The 26,454-nt window shown below is 32.3% G+C and overlaps 2 protein-coding genes across 2 annotated transcripts; both read left to right on the top strand.

Annotated features, from left to right (window-relative positions):
- Positions 1 to 8,600: 8,600 nt before the first annotated feature.
- Positions 8,601 to 15,522, top strand: LOC111907156 (GDSL esterase/lipase At5g03810). Its single transcript, XM_023902956.3, has 5 exons — positions 8,601 to 9,262; positions 9,493 to 9,623; positions 9,727 to 9,960; positions 13,811 to 14,066; positions 15,192 to 15,522. Exons 1-5 carry the CDS (start codon positions 8,896 to 8,898, stop codon positions 15,383 to 15,385), a joined length of 1,182 nt encoding a protein of 393 aa, XP_023758724.1. The 5' UTR covers positions 8,601 to 8,895; the 3' UTR covers positions 15,386 to 15,522.
- A 7,721-nt stretch (positions 15,523 to 23,243) lies between these two features.
- On the top strand, positions 23,244 to 26,078 carry LOC111907155 (pentatricopeptide repeat-containing protein At5g03800). The gene has a single exon (XM_023902955.3). The coding sequence runs from the start codon at positions 23,317 to 23,319 to the stop codon at positions 25,933 to 25,935; it is 2,619 nt and encodes an 872-aa protein (XP_023758723.1). The 5' UTR covers positions 23,244 to 23,316; the 3' UTR covers positions 25,936 to 26,078.
- The last annotated feature ends 376 nt before the right edge of the window (positions 26,079 to 26,454 follow it).

Raw genomic sequence — 26,454 nt, 5'->3', positions numbered from 1 at the left:
TTCTTTTGTGGTGCCACATCAGAGTACAAGCTGGTGGGAGTTGTGATCTGCAGCTGCCATGTGTCGATTTCTCATGGATCCACATCGTGCCTTACATGTAAATTCTTGCATTCTTTGATAATTCATAACTTTCTCATACAAGCTCTATTTTCGACATTCTTTATATCCACGGATTGACGTGTACTACAACTTTCATGTAGATTTTAGCAGCTAACTCGTAATCTGTTTTCACTTTACAGTCTATAAGATTATACTATGAAAGACATTTAGAATTCGTAACTTCTTCATACAAGATCTATTTTCGATGTTCTTTATATCTACATATTCGTACTTACGAGGAAATTGTCTCTTCTTGACATTACTTTGGCTAAAAAGTAATCTACATACATTTCTTCTTTTATGAAAAATACTGATGTATTGTGTCGAACTCAAAACTTCAAAAAAATCATAACTTCTTCATACGACGTTTAATTTTGGTGTTCTTTACACTCATGGGTTCATAATTACGATTGCTACTACTTTCATATAGATTATTTATTCAAAATAATCTTTTAATTTATGAATGTTAGTTAATCTGATTCGTTAAGTTTATAACAGTATTTTATATAAATATTATATCATCATAATATTTATCCATATAATAAGAATATAGTGTACACACACAAATAACACTTATATAAACACATAACATGTATGAATAATCCTTTATTTATTTATTTATAATAATATTTACATTAATTTACTAATGTAAATAACAATTCTTCTACGATAGGCTTTAACCAAAAAACACGAGTGTTACATTTATCTCCCACTTAGGATGATTACATCTTAGAATAATACAAAAGTAAACTATTTTCGATACTAATTTCTTATATCGCTTTCTGATTCCCAAGTAAGGATTTTCCCTAATGTAAGCCTCCATCATACTAGCACCAACCCGATCTCTTTACTTCGTGACTTATTCAAGAGTTATATAATGGAGTTGTGCTTTGCTCTTTCCTTTCTCGTTCTTTTCTAAAGTACCTCCCTTCTTAGGACAATCTCTTCTGTAGTGACCTGTTTCACCACAATCATAACAAACGATGTTCAAAGTTGCGCACTTAGTAGAATTATGCCCAACCTTCCCACATTTAGAGCACGTTACATCACTGACACATTTGCATAGTGTCTCATTTCATACTTCTCACACCTTTTCCCCTGGTCATTCCTTCAGCTCCAACATGCTTTGAGCCAAGCAAAACTTAAGTTTGAAGTGCACCAAAAATTCTACCCATGTTATTTGTAGTGGCTTGTTAGGACTTATCGCCTTCCCCAACGTGTTCCACCAACGAAGTGTTGCACCTTTAAATTGATTAACATCGTAAGTGGTCCACAACTTTCCCATGCAAACACAACTTGCTAAGTCCTCTGAAGTCATCATTTTTTACTAAAAAAATGTGAAAATTATATGACAACCTACAATAAGAGGTCACGGTGGTCACATTAAACTTTTTTTGCAAATATTGGTGGTTTATTTGGAAAAAACTAAAATACTATGTTTAAACCGATTTTAATCCAAAATGTAATGCTTTTACAATATTTTCCCAAAAAGTTAGCAATGATAGTATATACATCTATAGAGCAATCCTAGTTTAAATCATAGTACTAATCCTAGTTGATGTGTTATTTATCAACAGGTTTTAAATTTACAAAATGGTTTATCACAACAGGACTATTAAACACTAGAAAATATACATAATCGTGTAATAGTATAGTTGAGGTAAGACTGGGTATCGAACACTAGGGAATGAGTATGATTTTGATTCAGAAAATAAAACTATTAATTAAACTATCAAACAGAAAATTAAAAGAGAATTAGTTTAAATTCAACTGAATGTAACTAAAACTAGAAAATGAAACTAAATATTGGATTAAATCAAGATATTTAAAGTACTTTCACTAAGATTGAGATTCCCCCTCCCTTTAGATTATGGTTAATTTCCTAGAAAATTAAAATAGATTTAATTCATTGATTGCTGATTCCGATAATAATTAGTTATCTTGACCGACTGTAACGCCCAGTTACCCAGGTACATTAATTAATATTATAATTTAAATGGTGTTGAGGTGACTCGACGAGTTGGTGCTTAGACTCGTCGAGTCGGGTCGCGAATGGGTGCCATGGAAAATGATTAGACTCGACGAGTCATGGGAATGCACTCGCCGAGTCAGAGCTGGAGGTATGGGACCTATTTAAGGACCCTTATAGCCACCATTTGTGGCTACCAGACCCTTGAGAGAAACCCTAAGAGTGCTTGAGCGTTTGTGAGAGGAAAGAAGCCATTATTTGATCATTGTGGGTTGGTTTTGCAAGAAGAAGGTGGTTCCAGCTTAGAGGAGGCTAAGAAGGTTGCATATCTGTGGATCTCAAGCAAAGAGCATCATCCTTGAGGGAGCATATCGATCCTTTTTCTGTTTTGTTGAAGAATCCATAGATCTAGGGTTTTCTATACCCTTTATTGGAATGATTGTTGGATATATGGTCCCTTATCATGTTTAGACATCGAATCTGGACCCATAGTGGTCCAGAGAGCTTTATCCATCTTGCTTTATGATGAGTTATGATAATGGACTTAGGATGTTGTATTTGGGGCAAATGCTTCAAGTAGAGTTATTTGGACGATGCATGAGTATCAAGTTTGAACCTTTACGTGTTTATTGAGCTTGGGAAGGTCAGATCTATGGATTAGAGGAACAGATCTGACCTCAGAAGGCCATTTGAATTTGAGCATGGAATAAACTCGCCGAGTCCATGAGCAGACTCAACGAGTCAGACCGGGTTGTCCCGTAACTCACACAGTTGGTGACTCGTTGAGTTGGGGAATGACTCAGTGAGTCAGATAGGGGATTTAGGGGACTTGAGTTCACGTCTGAACTCGCCGAGTCAGTGCCTGACTCAACGAGTTGGGTCAATGGGGTGACCATTGACCAACGTTGACCAGAGTTGACTTGTGTTGACTTAAGGACATTAGTCAAATTAAGTCAGGAAGGTATTAATTAGAGATGTATTTATGCTATAGGAGGAAGTTAGGTCGGAGGATTGAGTGCGAGTGATTATCCGACATCTTCGAGGTGAGTCATCTCACTATGCCTTACCCGATGGGGTGATTATGTGTGATCAGAATGTCTTATGTGTATGATAACAATGTGATGCAGGTTGTGTATGTAATATGTTATAATATGAATATGATGATATGGACCGGAAGGTCAATAGAGCATGGACCGAAAGGTTATGGGATGGAAATCCCCTGAGACACTTGGATCGGAGGATCCCATAGAGCAATGGCCTGGAAAGGCGTATGTGTTGTGTGTGGTATTTTCGGGAACTCACTAAGCATTATTGCTTACCGTTTTCGTGTTATGTGTTTCAGGTACCAGTGATGATCGCGGGAAGGCGCCGACATGATCAGTACACACTTATGGTGGAAATGTTTTGAGATTCTGGGGTTTTTATTTGTACTTATGTTATGTAAAAACAATTGATACACGTTTTTGAGAATTGTGATTGGGGTATTTTTATTAAATTAAAAATGAAAAATTATTTGAAATTTTACGGTGTAACACCAACGAACTAATCCTAATAATTATCAAAACAAATAACACAATGATCATGCAATTATATATCTAGATAATTAGTATTAATTTTGTATTATGGGACACTTGTTTTATTGATTGATTTTAATGGTCATAAAAAAATCAACAAGTTGCATAGAATGTTCATCCAATGCATTTTTACATATTCAATTCCTAAATTTATAACCTAATCCTAATATTTGGTCCATCTCTCTTCATAACAGTTTCTTAGTCATAAATCAGTTCTGATTAAAATAAATATAATCATATTATCCGTTTAAACTATATATATATATATATATATATATATATATATATATATATATATATATATCTAACAATAGATGAATAAAAATCATACTTTTAGCACATAGGGATCCTTAAACAAGAAAACATATTGAATTAATCAACTATTAAATCCAATATGTTAATCAAACCAAAATGGAAATGGTTCATCTACATCTAAACAAAAGTATATGTGAATAGCCCATAATCCTGGCTAGAAAACAGAAAACAAAAATATTAGAATTGCTAAACATTTTAATAAATCAAATCAAATGTTGATATAATGATTCCAACTTGATATATTTAAAAATGATGCTTCAATGGTGTTCTTCAGTTTCCTAAAGGTTTTTGGACTTCGAAAATCGTAACTTGACTTGTTACACAAGGTTATATATCTTATAGGGTTGAGGACATGCTCTATTTATAGAATCAGTTTTCAGCCCAAACGTAATGCATAATGGTATTGTACACGTTGTGTTCTTTGAGGTATATGTATATGTTTCAAAGACTTCAATCTCTATAAGTCATGTGTATAACTCTAATAGGCTTTGTTCACTGGATTTTAGTCTTTATCTTGGTTTTGGTCCTTATCAACTCTCTTCAGTTCCATTCACCTTCATTATTCTTCTCAACTACAAGTTTATAAGATACAATTCAAAGCATATTAAGTACCATTTATCTTCAAGTATATCCATCAAGCTCAAAATAGAAGCAAAGTCCAAGTGCGGGGTGTATATATATATATATATATATATATATATATATATATATATATATATATATATAGCAATAACAAAATACATTATACTTAGACTTTGTTTGTCCTTAAGCAAACTAGAATCATTCAAGCCAACTCTCAATTATATCTCAAGAGTAATACAACATAACATCACTCATTAATTCATAAAGCACAATTCAAAACAAGACATCAATCATATTTAGATCAAACATATATTTGTGTGATGATCCTTTTAAATTTCAAGTTTCAAATACTCTTTATCCTTACAAACAATTACTCACCAACTTTAACTTCACTTATTTCTTTCACACTTTAGAAATATACCATTCAAAAAATATCCAAACTCAAAGTTTATTGCCCAATTTTTAAATGAATCAAACTAAAATAAACTACTATATCTATATAAACCTAATATATAACTATTTATTTATTTCCTTCTTTTTTTCTATTTTCTCATTTTTCTCGTTTTTTTAGAACTATTCTCTTTTTGTTTTGTATATTTTCTTAAATTTTTTAATTTTTATTTATTTTTCTGTTTATTGACTATTTACAAATAGACACATATAAAGAAGCAAATAAACTTAATAACTTTATTTGTGATATAGTAATTGATTTGTGATGAAACTCATTGAAGTCTTCAGAGTCTCAAATGTCACTAATGGAGCCCATGAATTTCGATGAAGCCTATGTAATGTAGTTTTCCCCATTTCGATCTGGTTCATTAGGCATTAGGTGGAATAGATGTAACATCTCTCGGGGGGGGGGGGGGGGGGGGGGGGGGGGGGGGTAATAAACCAAACCTCAAAGGCCACATATTGACTACACTTCTGAACGGTTACATATATCTTATTTAACTAAGACTCAAACATCACATAACTTGGAAACTACTTTTAACCTATTTAAACTAAAAAGTTTTTAAGGGGTTTATTTACGTTAAATTTGCGAAACATATTGTAAATTGATGAGATAAATTTGAAGAAAGAATGAACGGTAGAAGAATCACCTGCTTGTGGCAGAGCCTCTACTTGAGTTGGAGGCAACAAACGTGGCCGGCGGGAGGAAGAGTGAAGCAAAGTTTGTAGACGTTGTGTGGTAAAGGAGGAAGATTTTTGAGTGGTGGCATGTTTCTATTAGGGCACCAACATAATTAAACCCAAAAATATTAGGCCAACATCATTTTTTCATAGGATCAAGTCAGCTATTACTTACTGGATCATAAGCATTTTTTATGTGTATTAAACAGGCTGACCGAATCGATTCATTCAAAAAGTAATGAACGATCAGGTCAACAATATATCAAATAGTCCCTGAGTGTTAAATGTGTGTGTATGTGTGTTCTTGATGTATTTATTATGTCGAGATGATATCGAGCTTAAATCAAGATTAAACAAAGGGATTTTTCCACTCAAGTGAAGGAAATAAGGTATTATTCTATTCCTTATATTTTGTATGAATTAAGATTGGTGAATCTCCATATTAGCTAATAAACCCTATTTTGAGAATTTTCTTGCATGATGAAATTAGATTGAGATAATTACTACATGGAGGTGATTATAATGTTATCAAATAATACTAACATGCTTTAGTCTTAGATTATTGATGATTAATCGAAGTACAAGTTATTGATGCATAGTACAGGTTATTAATTTATCAGGTGATTATCATGTAATTATATGTAATTAGTAAATTCTTCATGGCTTATTAAGAGATTAATATCTCTCCCTTTATAGGAAGCCAACACAAGGTTGTTGCATCATATTACAAGTATGATTATGCATTTGATCCTATTATATCACTATATTAATTAAAGAATTTAAATTAACGGATTAAGACATTTAAAATATGTCTTATTTTTTATAATAATAATAAAAAAGTTGTAAAGTATAGAATGAATACTTTTATGATACGTGAATTTAATCATATCCTAATATGTATGAATGGAAATTTAATTTCCATAAGTTTTGAATTACTAAACGATTCAAAGAAGGACAAGGGATAACAGATGTATATCAAGCTCATTTAATTACACAAGGTGAGTACATATGAATTTTTATGGGTATATAACAAAACAAGACTTCTCATCTATATGTGTTTGTTGTCAAGTGTTTTGAGACTTGAATCATTATGATCGTATGTGAATCGAGTTAAAAGGAATTACTAGTAGTAATGTTTTGAAAGTTTAGCATGCCATATGTTTATTGACTGTAATTAGTTTCACTCATGGATTGGGTTTTATGTTTTATGTTATGAATGCATTAGTTGTTTTTGAAAGGTCATACATGTTCCCTTAGTGGAACGAATGAGATACTACTAGGATGATACATCTCTATGTAAAGTAGTTATCATGGTGTATAGAGTACATACTCTCCATCGACCACAATGAGATTAGCTCTCATGTGGTTAGTAAGGAGTTGTTGCGAACCAAAAAAGGGTATTAACTCCCCATTTGTTACGGGATAACCCATGATTTTTTGTTAGTGATTGTTTTATAAATTGTTGAACTTTATTATTGTTTTGAAATTATGTTTTTAGTTTATTTTTGTTGGCTCTAATCTCATTAGACTTTTGTCTTACGTATTTTCTTTTAAAATATGTTTTGTTTTCAAAATCAAGAGCTAAGGACTAAAGGTTGGACTTAGATGGAAACTTTGATAGATATAATGTTTGATTTAAATGTGGTTATGATATTATGTTGTAACCCCAGATTTTGTAAACTTTGATAACCCTTTGATTGTTTTGTGAAACTATGTTTTAATACATGACTATATATCATATAAGCTTTTATAATAATAGTTAGTTATGTTTTTTAAGTGAATGAGGTATTGACTTTATTCTTAATGAAATAGATTAGTAGTCAACATTTGGGTTATGGATAAATATAAAGAACAAGGTTCTAGTTGAGTTGCATTTTACAACATCCGAAAACTTGAAGATTTAAAATGTTAGAAAAAATTAGGTGCGAGACCCGTGTACTACACATGTTGATTATTAAAAAGTTAAATACCAAAGAACACACACCACATGTTGAAGCAACTTATAATGAATTCAAGTCATCATGCTAATGCTTAATAGTACAACCTCCTAGTCGTAAGAAAATACTTAAACATTAATAAATCTGACAAAATATATATATATATATATATATATATATATATATATATATATATATATGATCATTGTTTTAAAAAATATCATCAGAAAGAAAATAATTAGAATGTTTTGTTTACAAAGTACCATTAAAAATGTTTGATTTCATGATTATGATTTGCAAGTTTCGATTCAAATCTCAATAATAATAAAATTATTTTTCAACTTTAGGAGTTTAACTCGTTTATTTAAGAGTTTTGATTTCAAAATCGATAATATTTTCTATTGTTATAGTTGAAATATGTATTTTAAAGAATATCTTTCCTTTTTTGTTCCAAACCTAAATTATAGGAATTGACAAATAAAATGTTACTATTTATATTAATATACATTAATTATGTGAGATTTTAATTTATGATAACTAAAACCACTAAACTATATGTGACAAACTCTTAAAAATTGATAAGTCATAAAGAAAATGATATTTATTTATTAGAATAAATAAATAAAAGACTAGTTATGCCAAAAATATATATGAAAAAAGAGCAATTTGGTCAAAATGGTAATTTTAATAAAATGTATGGTTGTGTTATGTATAAACCTTTATATATATATATATATATATATATATATATATATATATATATATATATATATATATATATATATATATATATATATATATATATATATATACCGTACATGTGGTAGAAATGTGAGAATAAATGTTAAATAATGAATGAAATGTGTGACTTTCATAAAATACAATTGTTGAAACAAACGAAATAGATTCTTCTCCAATAAATTTTGAACAAAATATCTGTAATAAATAGTTCTTTTGTACTTTTGTCCGCAAAAATTTAATTTAATCAATAACATATTAACATAAACACATTGATACAACTTACATGTCTATGTAGTTTATCTATAAACAATGACATACATAAAATACCATGAGGGTATTATTGTAATTTGCTTCAGCTACCAGTACCACACTACCACTGCGAGCAAGTAGCCAAAATTATTGAAATATTTTCATTGTCCGCCATGTTGTCAAGAACTTTGTTTCTTTTTCGCTCTGTTTATCTCCTTCACATCTCTTTCTGATTTTGCAGTTAAACACTTTGCGTGATTTTCATACACGAAAACTATTGCAAATTTGCAAGTTCCATATGTCAAATGTTGTTGTTAATGATGATGATGAAGTAGAGTTATTTTTACGAGACTTCTTGTTTGAAAAGCCGACTATAAATTCTCCCAATCTGAAACTCATCGACTCATTGATTTCGTGGGGAAGAGATCCATCAATGGAGTGTTTCAAGCGTCGGATCTTAATATTTTTTCTCGTTGTCGCCGTGATCAATGGCGAACCTATTGTTCCGGCGTTATGCTTCTTCGGCGACTCTGTATTGGACGCCGGAAACAACAATCACGTCGCTACTTTCCTCCGAGCAGACTTTCTTCCTTATGGAAGAGACTTCGTTGATCATAAACCTACCGGAAGATTCTGCAACGGAAAATTAGCAGCCGATTACACTTGTAAGTAGTCGCATCATTCGTTTTCAGATCAAATAGTAGTTCAATTTCCGATTACGAGATCTGGTTCATTAGCTTTCATCGTTCTTACGATTCTGTTAGCTACTTCGATCGATAAAAGTTCAACTACTCAACAAATCAACAATAAGTTCGACGGAAATTTCGATCGACATTAATGATCGATTTCAAGTTTTTAATCGTTTCTTTTTGTGTTTGTTTTCTATATATTACAGCTGAATACCTTGGATTCGATACATATCCACCGGCATACCTGAGTCGACCCGAAAATCAAACACTGCTACTCACCGGCGCCAACTTCGCTTCCGCCGGCTCCGGTTACTACGAAGGAACAGCACTAATATACGTAAGAAATCTCTAATTCTTTTGCTCAAATGTAGAAATTAGTTCGAGATTTAGGGTTTATGATAGTTTCTGATTAGGGGTTTTTGTGTGTGTGTGTGTTGCAGCAAGCGATTTCGTTACGCCGGCAACTGTCGTATTACAAAGACTGGCAAAAGCGAGTGGTGGGGATGATCGGAAGGGAGAAAGCTAACGAAATATTTTCTACTGGGATTCATATTTTGAGTGCTGGAAGCAGTGATTTTCTTCAGAATTATTACGTCAATCCTTTTCTGAATAGAATCTATTCAGCTTCGCAGTTTTCAGACATTCTTATGACGTCATATATCACCTTCGTAGAGGTATGCATTAATCATTATGGTTATTTGGAGATCAAATAATCAAATTAAATGTTTTACTTTCTATTAAAAGATAAATTAAATTAAAGACTTAAACTAATTTTTTATGTGTGGGAGGTGAGGAGGTCACTCTTGAACTCATAGTAGTCATCACAGTTCACACCATGCTACCAAGACGGGAGTAGGTCGTGTTGGGTATCTTGTCAACAATTTTACTTATGTCTTTTTAATTTATTAATATACATACATATATATAATATAAGTAATTAATAAATAAATATAAAAATTAAATTGCTAGGCTACTTCTTTTCCGATAAAACAACTCAAGTTTGGAAACCCTTGGTCATTTTATTGATCAATTTTAAACTTAAATACTATCTGAATTATGAATCTTAAATTTTGTGGTTTTAGCATGTTGGTAGGTTTGATTCCTATTTACTAATAAATTTAAAAAAAAAAAAAAAAAAAAAAAAAAAAAAAAAAAAAAAATTGTTCCTAGAAATAATACAAATATAGTTTTTTTTTATATATATATATAAATGGTTCATATGTCTAAATAGTATACTCCGTTTGACACTTTCTTCATAATAATTTTGAATTTTGACATAGTTGGTACTGTTATAGAAAATAAATTACAAAACACTCCCTTAATTAAATTGAAAAAATCATTGTATCGAAAAAAAATTATGGCGAATGGTCCATATATTAAAAAAAAATATAAAAAAATCCGACCAATAATCATGAATTTTATAGGGCCTATGAAATGGGCTTTAGACACTCTGAAATGTTCCTTCTTATATAATTTTTTTAACTCATTTTATATCATATTTTTTTAATATAATTTTTTTTTGGTAAGAAAATGTTTTAACAAAGCTATACTTTGTTATGAAATTTTTTTTAAAAATAATTATTGTTAATCTTTAGAGAAATTTATTATTGACCAAAAAAATCATGATGTTTGTAGAATATGAATACGGTATATTTTTTTAGTACAATAATTTTATGTCAAATCTGTAATTTCGCAGATCAACATGCGAAATTTATGTATGTTCGTGCAAAAACGTTAATTTTATCAAATTTTGGAAAAATGCTTAATATTTTTAGTTGGATTTATTATTTTTTTTCATATATATATATATATATATATATATATATATATATATATATATATATATATATATATATATATATATATATATATATATATATATATATATATATATATATATATATGAAATTTTAATCATAAAATAATGGGTTATCATGTTTTTAAACAAACTTTTCAAAATGTTTTAAAATTGCCAAATAACTATTTCATATGTTAAAAGATAAACAATTCATGTTTTTATGTTTTTTTTGTATTGATTGTATATTATTTTAGAATTGCCAAATAACTAATTTGGTATGTTAAAAGATAAATAATTTTTTGTTTCTTTTGTATGTTTAAAGGTCACCTCTCTTTAGATTTTATATTTTTGACCTAGATTATAATTTTATCCAAATTAAAAAATTTGTTACGAATTCTTCACAATTTAGTTTTTCTTTACAGATTTATTTTTGTATAACCTTTTTAAGACATTTTTATAATGGTTTTTAAGATTTTTTTAAATTTTTTTCTAACTTTTTTTATTGTCTCATATATATTAACAAACCAATTTCTTTTGTTGATTGTTCAACATTTTGTTTTGATGAAATAACAAATCAAATCAGGAAAATAAATTATTTCCTTTGATTTGAAATCATATTTGTTATTTCATCAAATCTAAGTATTACAAAATCAGTGAAAAAATTTGTTTTTGTTAATGTATATGAGGCAATGAAGAAACCTTCATCTCCATTTTAAAAGTAAAACTCTATTGAAAGGGTTAGTGTGTCTTTAATTGTGGAAAAATTGACCGTTTTTCGGAAAAAATTTCCAAGAAAAATGAGAATTTTGAAATCGCGTTTAGTTCGTCTATTTTTTAAAATTTTCATGGAAAATGAAAATTTTTCGTTTTCTAAAATTACAAAGAAGTTTGAAAGTTTTGGAAAACCGATAATCATTGTTTTCTATATTTTTCTAATTCCAAATATTTTCTAAAATATAAACACCCACTCCTACCCCATCCACCTCTATTTACCCTCACCTTAACACCCCTAACTCACCACACCCCTACCTACCTACACTCACTCCCATGCCCACCCCCACAAATACACACACAAACACACCAACCCCCACAAACACACACACACAAACTCACACCCACACCCCCACACCACCCCCCCCCCCCCACACACACACACACATCCAACCAACACCACTACCACAATCATCGACCTACCATCACCACCACCATTACCCCATGACCACCACTGTCGCCGCCATCACCACCACTGTCACAATTACCGTCGCCGCCACCACCACTACCACCATTGTCGCCATCATCGACACCACCACTGCTATCGTCCCCACGCCCACCCTACTACCGCTACTATTTTCTAAAAATAAAAACCGATAGAAAAATACACATCTAAACACGTTTTCTAAATTTTTCAATGAAAACCGGAAACGGAAAACGAAATATGAAAAGGGAAAACGAAAAACAAAAAATGAAAATTGTTTTTTCGTAACTAAACGCCACCTTATGCTTCCAACTCCGAGACCACCATAATTCTTACTAGCCAACACTCTATCGCATCTTACCTAATGAAAGCGTTTCTCCCTAATATCCACACCCCAGAAAAAAAAAAAAAAAAAAGCTCTAAAGGCATCTAAAGAATGCAGGACAACAATCGCAACTTGAAAAATAAACATATGATAAGTCCTAATCGACCCAAGAACTTACTTTATAAGAGTAAGCTGACCCCAATAGAAAGAGACTTAGGTGTTGTTTGTTTTTTCTAAAAAAACCACTTCTGGCCACTAATTGATGCACTGTGCAACACTCGGCCCTTCGCAACTATTTGTTTTTCAGAAAACTTCTGACTTAAAAGCTGTTGTGTGTGTTGCGTGGCGCAACACTTGACCCTCTGCTTTAAATATTTGCACATCTTACTTTAACTTATTGCAACAGTCTGCAAAGGTTTAAAAACAAACAAACTTTTTATTACATGTTGTAGTCGTTTAATCCCCCTTTTCTACTATAGAGGGTTGAGAAGTGGTTCGCAGACTTCAAACATTTTCACTTCGAAAAAACAAACATCTTAGCCTTCCAAGCCTAAAGTCTGAGAGAAAAACGATCCATAATCTCAGACCAAAAGGAAACATGCGACATACTTTGACCAATCGGAACACCAAGATGCACAAAAAGGCAGGAACGCAGTCGTACACCCAACAACCAAAGTCGTAGATATGACGTGAGAGGCATTCATATCGACCAAATTACTTACTCTTTTGCAAATTAATCTTCAAAATAGAAGCTAAATAGTAACATCTAAGGATTCTAACAAATTTGTGGTATTTACTAATTGGTGGGGTTCCAATTTGGTTCTCCGGATCCCATGAACACATCAAAATAACACCATCTGCGTAAAATAAATGGGAAACCTTCTCCTTTATACTCTTAATCTCTGTCGCAATCCCCTCCTAATAGCAAACTCTATAGTTGGCTGGCAAACCATTAACTAGAACCAAATCCCAACCGAAACCAACATAGCCCTAATCAACTCACACTAGATCAAACCAAAACCCATAATATCTACTATTAGTAAGTGTTTGTTTAACTATTATTAATTTAGTGTTACAAAAAAATTATATATTATTAATTTAGTGTTACAAAAAATTTCTATGCCCACCTTCTTTTCATATAAATGGTTTGAACTTTGAAGTTTGAAATTATTTACTCTAGTTTTAACACAATCACTATGTCCACAGGGTCTTTATGATGTCGGAGTAAGAAGGTTTGGGGTGATAACACTACCACCAATCGGATGTTTGCCGGCAGCCATTACTTTCTTTAATTTAGGAAGCAATAATTGTATGCAACAACTAAATGATGACGCTTTAACTTTTAACAAAAAGTTAAATGATACATCTCAAAATTTAGTCGTTCGATTTCCTGATCTGAAAATTGTGGTGTTCGGCATCTACGACACACTCCTAACTATGATCAACACACCGGGTGCCAGAGGTAACTTTAAAGGATTTCGGTTAAATGAAATAAATAACAATATATTTTTATTTATTTTCCATTAATTTTCAAAAGAAAAAAAAAACAATGTCTTAAGTCTTAATAGGTGACTGATAAGTTATGGCTAACATGACATGCATAGCATGTCGGTTGTAACCAGTTGGATGTCAGTTGGTTATCTATTAAAACTTTAAAAATGATTTTTTTTAATTAATGAAAAATCATTGAAAAAATATTGGGTAAATTTGAAATCTACTTGTAAAATTAAAAGACTTTTGTAGCATTAACCTTTATTACAATAAACATTAACATCACACTTTGTCTACACTAAAAACATTAATAAGAAAAATATCTCTAAAAACATACTCCAATGCATAAGGTTTTTTGGAAGCTTTTTTAATAAATCATCTTTTGGAATGTTCTTTAAAATATTTTTCTTATAATTTGTTGTTTTTGAAGCATAAATCATATTTTTGTTGGTGTTATTTTATTAAAATATATAATTAAAAAAATACAATGGTTATGGTTGGTGTTATTTTATCAAATTATACAGTTAAAAATTAAACTACAATAAGAATATTATAACTTGCATTTGCATTTAGTAAACTAAATTCATTAGTAAAAAACAACAAGAGTTATAAATATACAATAACATTATAGGTATAAAATGAAATGTTATTAAAATGTGTGGTCATTAGTAATACTACAATAGATAACACTACAATAGATGTTTAAGTGGTTTATAAATAATAGTTTGTTATTTATTATGCTTTGAAAATTATATCTAGTTACAATAGAGTAAACTACTACATGTCAGCATGAAATTGATATACTTTGGTAAGCTTTCCATATACAATATTGTAGTAGAAAATAATAAAAATTAATGAAACTATGTTGTTATTTCTTGTGTTACCATTTTGTCTTTAGACTAAACGCATGAAATTACACCTTCAATTTGTTTTCTTAATAAGGTGCACTTATTAGCTATAATTAAGCATGGTTTTCAAAGTACAATATTAAAATAAAAATAATAAAAGTAGAATGATATAATAAACAAATCAATCCAAACGTGTTACTATTTTTGGATTTAATTAGAACATTAACTTACTTATATTATTGGTTTAGGTTTTTGTGAGTCAAGAAAAGGTTGTTGTGGAACGGGGACACTTGAGACTTCAATACTTTGCAACGAAATCTCAGTTGGTACTTGTCCAAATGCAACAGGGTATGTGTTTTGGGATGGGTTCCATCCCTCTGATACTGCAAATCAGTTATTAGCACAAAGTCTCCTTAGGCAAGGAATACCTTTGATTTCTTAAGACATTTTATATTTTTATTTTATAAGATTGCTTTTATTTATATTGATGTCAATAATAATAATAATAATGTTGTCTAAAGGTCCAAAGTTACACTAACATGTTATAAGTTATTTATGTTTACTCCTTTTTCTTTTTGAGATTGTTGTTAATGTAAATAAAGTTGCTATAAGCTTAAACCATGGTTGAAATGTGACTAAGTTGCTTGTTTTTTAAAAGGTAAACTATATTTGGACTAAACCTTTGAAGTCTGTAAAAAATATTGTTTGTTTTTTAAAGTCTGTTGACTACATAAAAAACTGAGTTTTTAAACTTAAAAAACTTTTTCAATAAGTCTAGTTTTATAACACTAAAATTTAATTCATACAACCACCATACCAAATTTGTTTGAAAGCATTCATTTCATATTTTACATGAACTAATAAACTTTTAAATTGTAAAACAATTTTCTATTTGTTTCAAATTTCAAACAAAAATAATAAACAACAGTTATTTCACTTCACTTATCATTTATCAATACTTATACTTTTCTATTTAATAAACTATTAGTTGAGTTCCATTTCCAAAATCTCGAGCATCATTTGTTGCAACTTCGATTGTTGGCTGCAAAATCTCTTTCCTTGTTTCGTCATCTACAGATTGATGTGCTAAGTTTTTAGGTCTTAATTACATGGACATCATCTATATGGGTTCCTGCATTGACAACCTATATTGTTGAAACTGGATTATCAACACCATCCTCACATTCATCTTTGCCAAACCCCTCCTTACACATGAGCATCTCGTGAACCATGATTCATTGTTGTAATGAATTAATCTGAAATTTTAAGTAAGCAAATGCAATGTTTTATAAAATAGATATTCACAAAAATGATTACAAGATTGTTGAGAATTAAATTAAATGATCCAATTTTGTTTTATTGATTATAATGACCACAAAGTCTCAAATGGGACGTTTTAGATTTTGGAAGCATATAACTTATAATTTAGTCTCATTTGTACCTAACACTTGCAAAAAGTTTACAGAAATCTGAAATGCTACAGTTTAGTTTTTGGAAGTATATAACTTATAATTTACTCTCATTTGTACCTAACACTTGCAAAAAGTTTACAAATCACCTCTGAAATCTGAAATCTTGTAACATCCTGTTTTTTTATATAAAAAATTATATATATATATATATATATATATATATATATATATATATATATATAATTGTTTGTTTAATGTTACTGTTAAAAAAATTCATTTATAATAAAATCATTTTGTAAAAGAAAACATTTGTGATAGAATTTCATTAAAACCTTCAAAACGTATAAGAACAAAGTTTATTAAAAATAATTCATAAACCAAAATGTGGAAGTTTCAAATCTAGCTTTCATGATCACAAAATTTTTATCATAATACAACCAAAAATCCTAGAGAATGTGAATACCCCTCATGTTGGACAAAAATCAAGTAAAAACTACGTTGTTTCTTGGTTCTAGGCGTCAACACAATTTTAGGATGTTAAGTATATTCCTAACAACGCTAAACCGATGTAGGAATTTTTCATATGCTAAGAAAAGAACCAAACGCATCCAACACAAAAATCCTACAATATCTGCATGAGAAGATTTTCATGAATTTTAAGGTAGGTTTCTTGGTTCTATATGTCCATACTTATCCTTAAGTGTTAAAAGACTAGGAGACATCTTTTTCTTCGGCTATAAACAGATGAGCATGCAGAATCCTGCAAAACCATATTTTGTAACCACTGAAAAACCATAATGAAAGTTTTCATTTTAAAAGAAATAAAATTGTTCCCATAAAACCAAGAACCATCAAAATCATTGTTTCACAAGATATCATAAATAAAAGTAGAGTATCAAAACATAACATCTCTTCAAACCATGAAGACTATTGGATGATGTGTATAGCCATGCATTCGCCTTGCTCTGATCCTTAGAAGTACCTAAAACAATTAAATCCACAACTATAAGACAAAGCACACTGAGTTCCCTAAAGTATCCAATACAACACAACCCAACTAAAAATAAGACAACTATGGGTTATCTGTAACCCTATGGTTATCGGCAACCCTAACAGCAAACCAACTTCAGCAATTTGAGTCATCAGCAACCCTGAACTATCAGTAGCTCACATACCGCAAGTTGGGTTATAGTAACCTCGAGCTATCAGCAGCTCACATACAACACACTATAAAAGTAACATAGTGAGAAAACTCACCTCACAGACAAGCAAAAACCTCTACAATTCACAACACAGAACGACATGCACCACGTCCATCTTAACATGTATTCTAAGGTTAATTCTCAACTTATGACCTAAAATCCTAACATTTTACCCAAGGTTAAACCTAGTTTAAAGTCAACGGTCAATAGACAATTCAACAGACCATCACGTTGTGGCAAGACCCTTGCCACGTTGTGGTCTAAAATATTCATTCACGATCCTTGAACATGTCATGCTATGGCCAACTGCTTTCCATGTTGTGGTTAAGACAATCCAGTTGCGACATAGAAGCTCACCACACCGTGGCCAACCCTTGGCCACGTTGTGGTTCACATGGCAGATTCAACTTCTTATTAAGTCCTTAATCCTTTAAGACCAACACTTAAACTTTCGAAAAGGCTTAATCATGGTAATAAAAGCCATTAAAATCCTAAATTTATGAACTTAAACACTCCATGCAAGCCCTACTCCATTTTAGGTCAAAAAGGAAAAAATGTTTTGTTTCATTGCATGTCTCCAAAACACTCTTTGGTTCTAGATCCAAAGAATAAAACTCATTAGGATACATGAAATTTATAAAGTTTCAAGTTTTATCTGAATTCCTTTTATATCCTTCCACTAAAACCCTAAAAAGGGACTAAAATGACAAATATAAGCTAGATCTATGAAGTATAACCATCAAGATGGAGATTTGGACACTTACAAAGGTATAATAAATGCACAAGTTAATGAACCTCTTTCAGAATCACTTCACAAGCTCCAAGGGATGATTTTCTTCTTCAAGAATGATACCAAACACACCAAAAGGACTTAGGGGAGAAGAAAGATGTTAGGGTCTTTGGAAGAACACTTCTAGAGGGATGGAGGTTGGGGTTGGAGGAAGCCATAGCTCTATTATTCCTTAAATAAGGCTCAAAAATTGATCCCTAAGGTTTTGGGCTCATGATGGCACCATGTAGTGGCACCAATGGACAATACGTCGTGGTGACAAGGCAATCACCACACCGTAGTTGAGCCTAAAGGACCAGATCCAACTATTGACTTAATATACAAGATATAAATTCATACCATGATTCATATGTTACATATTTTCCAACAGTTTAAAGGTTGCCGGAGGCGGTTCCGGACTCCACAATGGCCGGAAACGAAGGAGAATCACAATAAGGTCAAAGGGAAGTTTGTGCATACATTGAAGTGGCGAGGAAAGATAAAAAAAATGGCTTGGAATATATCTTTTTTTCTAAAATAATAATGATAATAAAACAAAAAACAAAACTTTACATTACTATTGTCAGGTTTTCAACCAAATGACACTTTTTCACGTTTTGTATCACAATCTATTTCAACTTTGATGAATTTTGTTTACATTTTTATTATGTTAGATTTCAGTAAAAAGAAGTATTTCAAAGTATTTATGTATTTTGAATCTATTCTTTCAGATTTTGAACATGCTCTTCTTATTTCGTAAATGTTACTTCATGAAAAGAAAATCCAAAATGTACCCAATTGCATGAAAGGTCCGAACTGCCAGAGATTTCAAAATTCCTTAATAGTTTTACCGACTAATTCAAAACAAGATTGGTTTAGTCCGAAATTTGGTTATATCAACCAGGGTTTATACAGAAAATCTCATTTATTTTGGGAAATTTTTTGATAAAGTCTTAAATGTTTTTTTAATAGAAAAGTCTCGTTATTCTGAGAAAATCATATAATCTATCATTTCCTGTTAAAATAAAAAAAATATATATTAATTTGGGGCAAGTTGTTAAATAATGGACTTTTTTGTTCATTTTTTTCTTTTAGAGTTTATAAAAAAAATTCTCAAAATAATGAAACTTTTCTATAAAACACTAATAAAAAAAGGGTGTTGCTAAAAAGTCAACCTATAATCAACTATCTATAATCAACTTTTTCGGAAAACAATGAAATTTCAACCAATAAAAATATTTCAAAAATTAATTAGGGTGTTTATATGGTAAAATAGGATGTATTTTTAGCCAACCCCTAAAAAAAACTTAGTCATTTACTTATAATTATATTTTTGTAAACACCCCCTTTATATAAAGGGATAATAACTTAAAAGAGTAATATATTTTTCGATTTGTACACATTTAGTCAGTGAGTTTTTTTTCATCCACATTTACCCTTTCAACTTGTTAAACTGTACACATTTAGTTCTTATGACCGGCTACTCCAGGTTAGCCAGTAAAAATGATTTAATAGGGTAATATATTTATCACTTTGTACACATTTAGTCCTTAATATTTTTGTACACATTTAGTCCTTAATATTTTTTTTATTGCAAAATAAGTCATTTTAGGGGATGGGATTCATTCACTTGCATTCCTGCTAGCACTACAAAAAGCTCCGGTTTTGTATTCATTCAGTACTTATGAATGATTTCTTTAGGTTTTTCTCACGACATCTTATGTAGGATAGCCATATGGTGGTGGGATAGTTTCAGGTGGTCCTGTTATATGTTGTAGGCCAAGATAGCTGGTGCGGGCCGGCTATAAGCTGTAGGCACGAAGACTCGAGAAAAGCGGTTGGATTAAGGCGTCATGCCAACAAACCCTACGTATTCCAGTCCGATGACTGATTGGATCTGTTGCATGTTGGCATTCCAGTCCGATGACTGATTGAGCCAAGGTATACCAATCTAATGAGTGTGGGTCCATTATGTGTCACACCCCTGAACCATCAGAAAACAACGGCAGAAACGTCCGGGGGGCGGGTGACTTCATGCGTAGTATCACAACAGTTGTATCATAGTAAGCAAAGTAACCACAACCATTACATTACAATATGATTATTTACATTTGTTTGAAAACATAGTTTATACATAATAGTATATGGCAAAAGTAAAAGACGTGACTCCAAAATGCTCCGTCTTCTCCAAAAGTTGGCAAGAGTACCTATCTATTGTTGCCCTGAGAATACAAGCAGTTTTGAAAGAGTATCAGCATGAAGCTGGTGAGTTCATAAGTATTTAATTCTAGTGAAAATGTTGCTTTGATCCTTTTGAAAAGTGTTTCCGAGGAAAATCTTATATTTTCATATGAAAAGTATGTTTGAACATCCGTTAGTTACTTGTTGAACAATCTGTTTATGAAAAGGCGAGTTATCCCGGGAAAATCCCATATTTTCCCTTAAAAGTTGATGGTTGGTTATCTGTTCTAGTCTGAGGTGTACAAGTATCTACCATACGTATATCGTTAGACGTAGTTTTCTTGAAAACCCCTGTTTGCTCCCTATGAGGTGTATTAGCCTTATTGCATAAATAAAACTAATAAATACGTGGTGAACTAAATCCTAAGGGTATTATTAATACCCTCTAGTAATCAAATCGGTTATTACTTTGAGGTTAGTTCACTTGTTTCATTATTACAAAAGTAATTTACTGTTATCTAGGTTGCAAGTGTCATAACCGTACTTAAACTTGATATGGCACGTAATGGGGCCAGTATCTTTTTATGACTTTGTCACCCCTGGACCTGTCGGTCCAACTGTAGCTAACAGTAAGGTGCGGGATAGTCGGTCTCGTATAGATCTATACACAACAGTCACGTTCTCCCTCCAAGAGATTCTGGTTACAAGTGCTAATCCTACACCCTGATTCTGAGGGGGTGTTACCAAGGACGTGTCTCCAACTTTAGAATAACAATTTACAAGTAATAATTCTGAAAATTCTGTTTATGGGTTGCATGAATCCTTTATAAAAGTAACACATTTTACGATATGATTCACAAGTTCATTGCCTTAGTTTTGAAATTTGTTTCTACGAGTTGATTTCTTAATCGTTTGGTAAAACTGTTTTCCGTGTTAAAAGCATATTGAACATATAATTATATTAAACAAATAATATATTTTGAGCACAAGTTTCCTTGTACTTTTGCTTGTATCCCCCCCCCCCCCCCCCGCGCGAAAACATGAAAAACTCGGAAAAGTGTAGGGGTATGAACTCACATTTTAACATAGGATTCGAATGTACGATCGGTATGAGTGTTGAGTGTCCACTGATGTTTCATACGCAAGTAGATCCTATTAACATATAGTAACACATATATGCATTAGATTAAGGTATTCCATGACTAAACATGATGGGAAACCACCCTAAGGACTTGGAAATGCTTGAACTAAGTGTCGGAACTATAAATGATCAAACAAGGGAGGTGTATGGCCACAAAATCAAGGGTTTTGTGTGTGTGTGCGACCAGAGTGTGCGGCCACAGTGTGTGTGTGGTTGTATACAGGCATGTGTGGCCGTACAGGGTGTGTGTGTGGCCATACACAGGGGTGTGCGGCCGTATACTCTTCATTTATGCTCAAAAAGTCGATTTTCAGGTGTTTTAAGGCTCAAACCAAGTCCAACTAGAAGATAGGGGCCAAACTCTCACTTTGGAGGGTCTTAAAGGTGTGTACGACCACCTTATGAAGGTGTGCGGCCGTACACCTTCAAGTGATGAAGAACACGAAGAACATGAAGAGTTTTAGGCTTAGATCAAGGTGTCTTACCAGTATAACAAGCTAAATGATGGAGTACTTCACGTTTTTGAGGCCCTTGGATTGTTCATGGATGAGGATTCTAGAGAAAGAAACTAGAGAGAGAAAGTAGGGTGCAGCCAAAAGAAAAGAATGAGTGAAGGGTGTGTCCCTCTATATATATAGAGGTGGGTGTGCGGCCACACACCCGTGTGTGCGGTCGTACACACCTCCCAAGAGGGTGTATGGCCCGGTTTTGTCCCTATACGACTTGTTGGCTCATTCCTAATCTCATTCCCGGCTGTACTCGAGCTTAGAACACTTAAACGGACCCTTAAACGACGTTTAAAAGATAACGAAATCGGGTTTAGTATTGATATAATTGACTAATCGTACAGAATAAAAGTTTCAGGTTGTCACATTATCATGATAATACATTTGTTGTGTTGGGAATTTTTGGAAAACTCACTAAACTTTGTGTTTACCCAGTTGTTTATGTTTTCAGGTTCTATCATTGGTAGTGGGAAGGCGAATGCATGAATGTACACACTCATCAACATTATTGAGGATTACACATTTCTTATATTACTTTAATTTTCGATAAATGTATTTTGGAATAAACGTTTTTTTCTTAATAATGAATTTACAATCAGAGAATTTTGCCTTATTTAAAAATGAAAATTTTTGGTTATGAAAATGAGATATTACACATAAACATCAACGGCCTCACACACTTCATCATTGATTGTCTCACGTAAGATGTAGTGAGAAAAACCTAAAGAAAACATTCATAAGTACTGAATGTGTACAAAAACAAAAATGACTTGTTTTGAAACAAAAAAATATTAAGTACTAAATGTGTACAAAAATATTAATGACTAAATATATATAAAATAAAAAATATATTACCCTATTAAATCATTTTTCTCGGCTAATCTGAAGTAACCGGTAATAAGGACTGAACGTGTACAGTCTAACAAGTTGAAGGGATAAATATAGACTAAAAAAACTTAATGACCATATTTATAAAAATTGAAAAATATATTACCATTTAAGTCATTATCCCTTATATAAAATTAAACAAATAAAAAGTTACTTCGATATTAAAGTAATTCAACCATCTATCAAAACTTAGAAGAACAATCGACTACTGAGCTTGTATATAGTTTAGAACACCGTAGGGGTATTCTCATGATTCGCGCGCCTTTCTTTGTCAATGGCCGCCGTTAGCCTCCCTACCACCACGGCCTCAATCTCTCGCCCTCAATGTTTACCACAAAGCTCTCACTCATCCTCTCTCCTTCACCTTCCAAAACCACACAACTCAATCTCTTCTGTAAGAACTCCTCTTTCTCTCTCTAACCACACCAAAACCCCAAAACCTCATCCTTCTAAACACTACTGTAATTTGCTTAATCTATCGGTTGAACATGGCGACGTTGAACTTGCCATGGCTGTCCATGCTTCACTTCTCAAGATTCAAGAGAACACCCCATACTTGTTTAACGCACTCATCCTGGCTTATTTCAAATTGGGTCTCACGAGTCATGCTTACAAGGTGTTCAATTGTGTTAAAAATCCAGATGTGGCGACATTTACCACTATGGTTTCTTGGTTTGTTAAGTCAAATCGCGAAATTGAAGGTGTAAAGCTTTTCTCTGAAATGAGGAGGGTTGGTATTCAGCCTAATGAGTATAGTTTCGTTGCTATATTGACTGCTTGTTCACGGATTTTGGATATTGAATTGGGTTCTCAAGCTCATTGTTTAGCTATCAAGATGGGGTTTTTACAAGATACATATGTTGCAAATACTTTGATGGGGTTCTATAGTAAATGTGGTTGTTTAAACTATGCGCTCCAGGTGTTTGACGAAATGCTCCAGAGAGACATTTCATCATGGAACACAGTGATATCGGCTCTGGTAAAGGAATCCATGTATGAAAAAGCATTCGCATTGTTTCATTATTTGTCACAATCGAATGAACTTACAATCGACCATTTTACCCTTTCGACCCTTCTAACAGCCTGCACGGAAAACGATGCGATCATGGAAGGCCGTGAACTTCATGCTCATGCACTAAAATTCGGACTAGAAAACAACTTAAGTGTTACCAATGCCCTAATTGGATTCTACACCAAGTGCAGAAGCATAAAAGACGCCATTGTTCTGTTCGATAGAATGCCTGTTAAAGACATAATCACCTGGACTCAAATGATATCTGCGTACATGAACTCAGGACTTCTTGAAATCGCACAGGAGGTGTTCGACAAAATGCCTGAGAAGAATTGTGTCTCTTACAACTCCCTCTTATCAGGGTTTTGCCAAAATGGGGTTCCTTCAAAGGCATTGAACATGTTTTGCAAAATGATCACACAAGGTTTGGAATTAGACGATTTCACCTTCACTAGCGTCATCAATGCCTGTGGATTACACGCAGACAAGAACACCAGTGAACAGATACACGCGTTTGTTCTAAAATCCGGGTTTAAATCAAACAATCATGTCGAATCCGCATTGCTTGATATGTTCACAAAGTGTGAAAGAATGTCCGATGCAGAAAAAATGTTTCAAATTCTCATCGACTCATTAACCCAATACAATTCTTCGATCATATGGACAACGATGATTTGTGGTTATGCAAGAAACGGATACCCATACGAAGCAATTTCATTATTCGTCAAATCCCAATCCGAAAACACAATAATCATCGATGAAATTGTGTCAAGTACAGTTCTTGGTGTGTGCGCAACATTAGGGTTTGATAGAATCGGTGAACAAATCCATTCAATAGCTATAAAATCAAGTTTAATCCAAGATACAGGAGTAGGAAACGCGTTAATTGGAATGTACACCAAATGCGACAACATGACAAATGCGATTAAAGTCTTCAATCTCATGAAACAACACGACATCGTTTCATGGAATAGTTTAATCTCGGGTTATATTTTTCACAAGCAAGGAGACAACGCATTGGAGATATGGAAAAATATGAAAACGAAAAACATCAAACCAAATTCCATCACTACCCTTTTAATCATCTCAGCCTACACTCACACCATGTCCAATTTGGTAAATTCATGTTACACATTCTTTAACTCCATGAAAACGGTTTACAAAATCGAACCGGATTCAACCCATTACGCGTCACTCGTTCGTGTTTTTGGTCATTGGGGTTTGGTTAAAGAGGCCGAGGAGATAATTACGAAAATGCCCTTCGAGCCGAATTCGTTTGTGTGGAGGGCTTTGCTTGATAGCTCAAGAACTCATATGAACACGAGTATTGAAAACAAGGCTGCAAAAGAGATTCTTGGAAAGAAACCGAATGATCCATCTACTTACATACTAATATCTAATTTATATTCTGCTTTCGGGAGATTTAATTGTTCTGAAACAATTCGTGAAGAAATGAGAGAAAAGGGTATTAAAAAACGGCCCGGAAAAAGTTGGATTTTTGTGGAAAATAAGGTTCATGAGTTTTACGCGAGAGACAAATCGCATGCGCGATTTAAGGATATTTATAGTGGGTTAGATATCTTGGTTTTGGAATGTTTGAAAATTGGGTATATGCCCGATACGAGTTTTGTGTTGCATGAAGTGGAGGAGGGGCAAAAGAGGAATTTTCTATATTATCATAGTGCAAAATTGGCGGTTACCTATGGGATTTTGATGACGGGGCGTGGGGCCCCGGTTCGGGTTATGAAGAATATTCTTCTTTGTGGGGATTGTCATAGTTTTTTTAAGCATGTTTCGGTTGTTACTAAAAGGGAGATTCATGTTAGGGATGCTTCGGGGTTTCATTGTTTTGTTAATGGTGAATGTACATGTAAAGGCTAAGTGATTGAAAGTTTTGTTTGTTACACTCGACTGGATAAGTTTTCTTGAGTTATTTTGATGATCAGAATGAGAAAGGGTATTTATGTCTTTTAAACAGACGAAAGGTTGATATGATGAATATACATGTATTTAATTTTAAAATACTTAGTTGTATGGTATTAGGTAATGTCATATTTAAATAGTAACAAAATTTCAAGTTTTTTGTACTACAAATTTTGTTTTTCTTATTTTAGATGTTTTATCGTTCGAGTTTTATTTTTGTTCTTTTTAAATACCTTAAACTTGAATACTTATCGATCTTTTATGAAAATTAAAATTGTTTTTGACTCGCTATATGTTTAGGTGTTATAAGGTGAACTTCTAATTCTTCTTTTTCTTTGACTGTGAACTCATTAAGAAATCAACCTTTGCCCCATGACAAAATGTTTCTCATCGATGTGCTACGACAAGTATTCTGCGCCTGAAGTTAGAAGGCATCCATATTAGGGGGTGTTTGGCTTAGCTTTTCACAGCCAAAAG

This window comes from Lactuca sativa, chromosome 2 (genome assembly GCF_002870075.4).
Source record: "Lactuca sativa cultivar Salinas chromosome 2, Lsat_Salinas_v11, whole genome shotgun sequence".
NCBI classification, from domain to species: Eukaryota; Viridiplantae; Streptophyta; class Magnoliopsida; order Asterales; family Asteraceae; genus Lactuca; species Lactuca sativa.
This window is presented reverse-complemented; position numbering and strand designations above follow the sequence as displayed.

Bases quoted from the DNA above. Each gene is read 5' to 3' on its own strand.
- LOC111907156 (XM_023902956.3), top strand. From the start codon at position 8,896: ATGTCAAATGTTGTTGTTAATGATGATGATGAAGTAGAGTTATTTTTA. The intron at 9,263-9,492 runs GTAAGTAGTCGC...TATATATTACAG, and splicing joins ATTAGCAGCCGATTACACTT to CTGAATACCTTGGATTCGAT. The intron at 9,624-9,726 runs GTAAGAAATCTC...TGTGTGTTGCAG, and splicing joins AAGGAACAGCACTAATATAC to CAAGCGATTTCGTTACGCCG.
- LOC111907155 (XM_023902955.3), top strand. From the start codon at position 23,317: ATGGCCGCCGTTAGCCTCCCTACCACCACGGCCTCAATCTCTCGCCCT.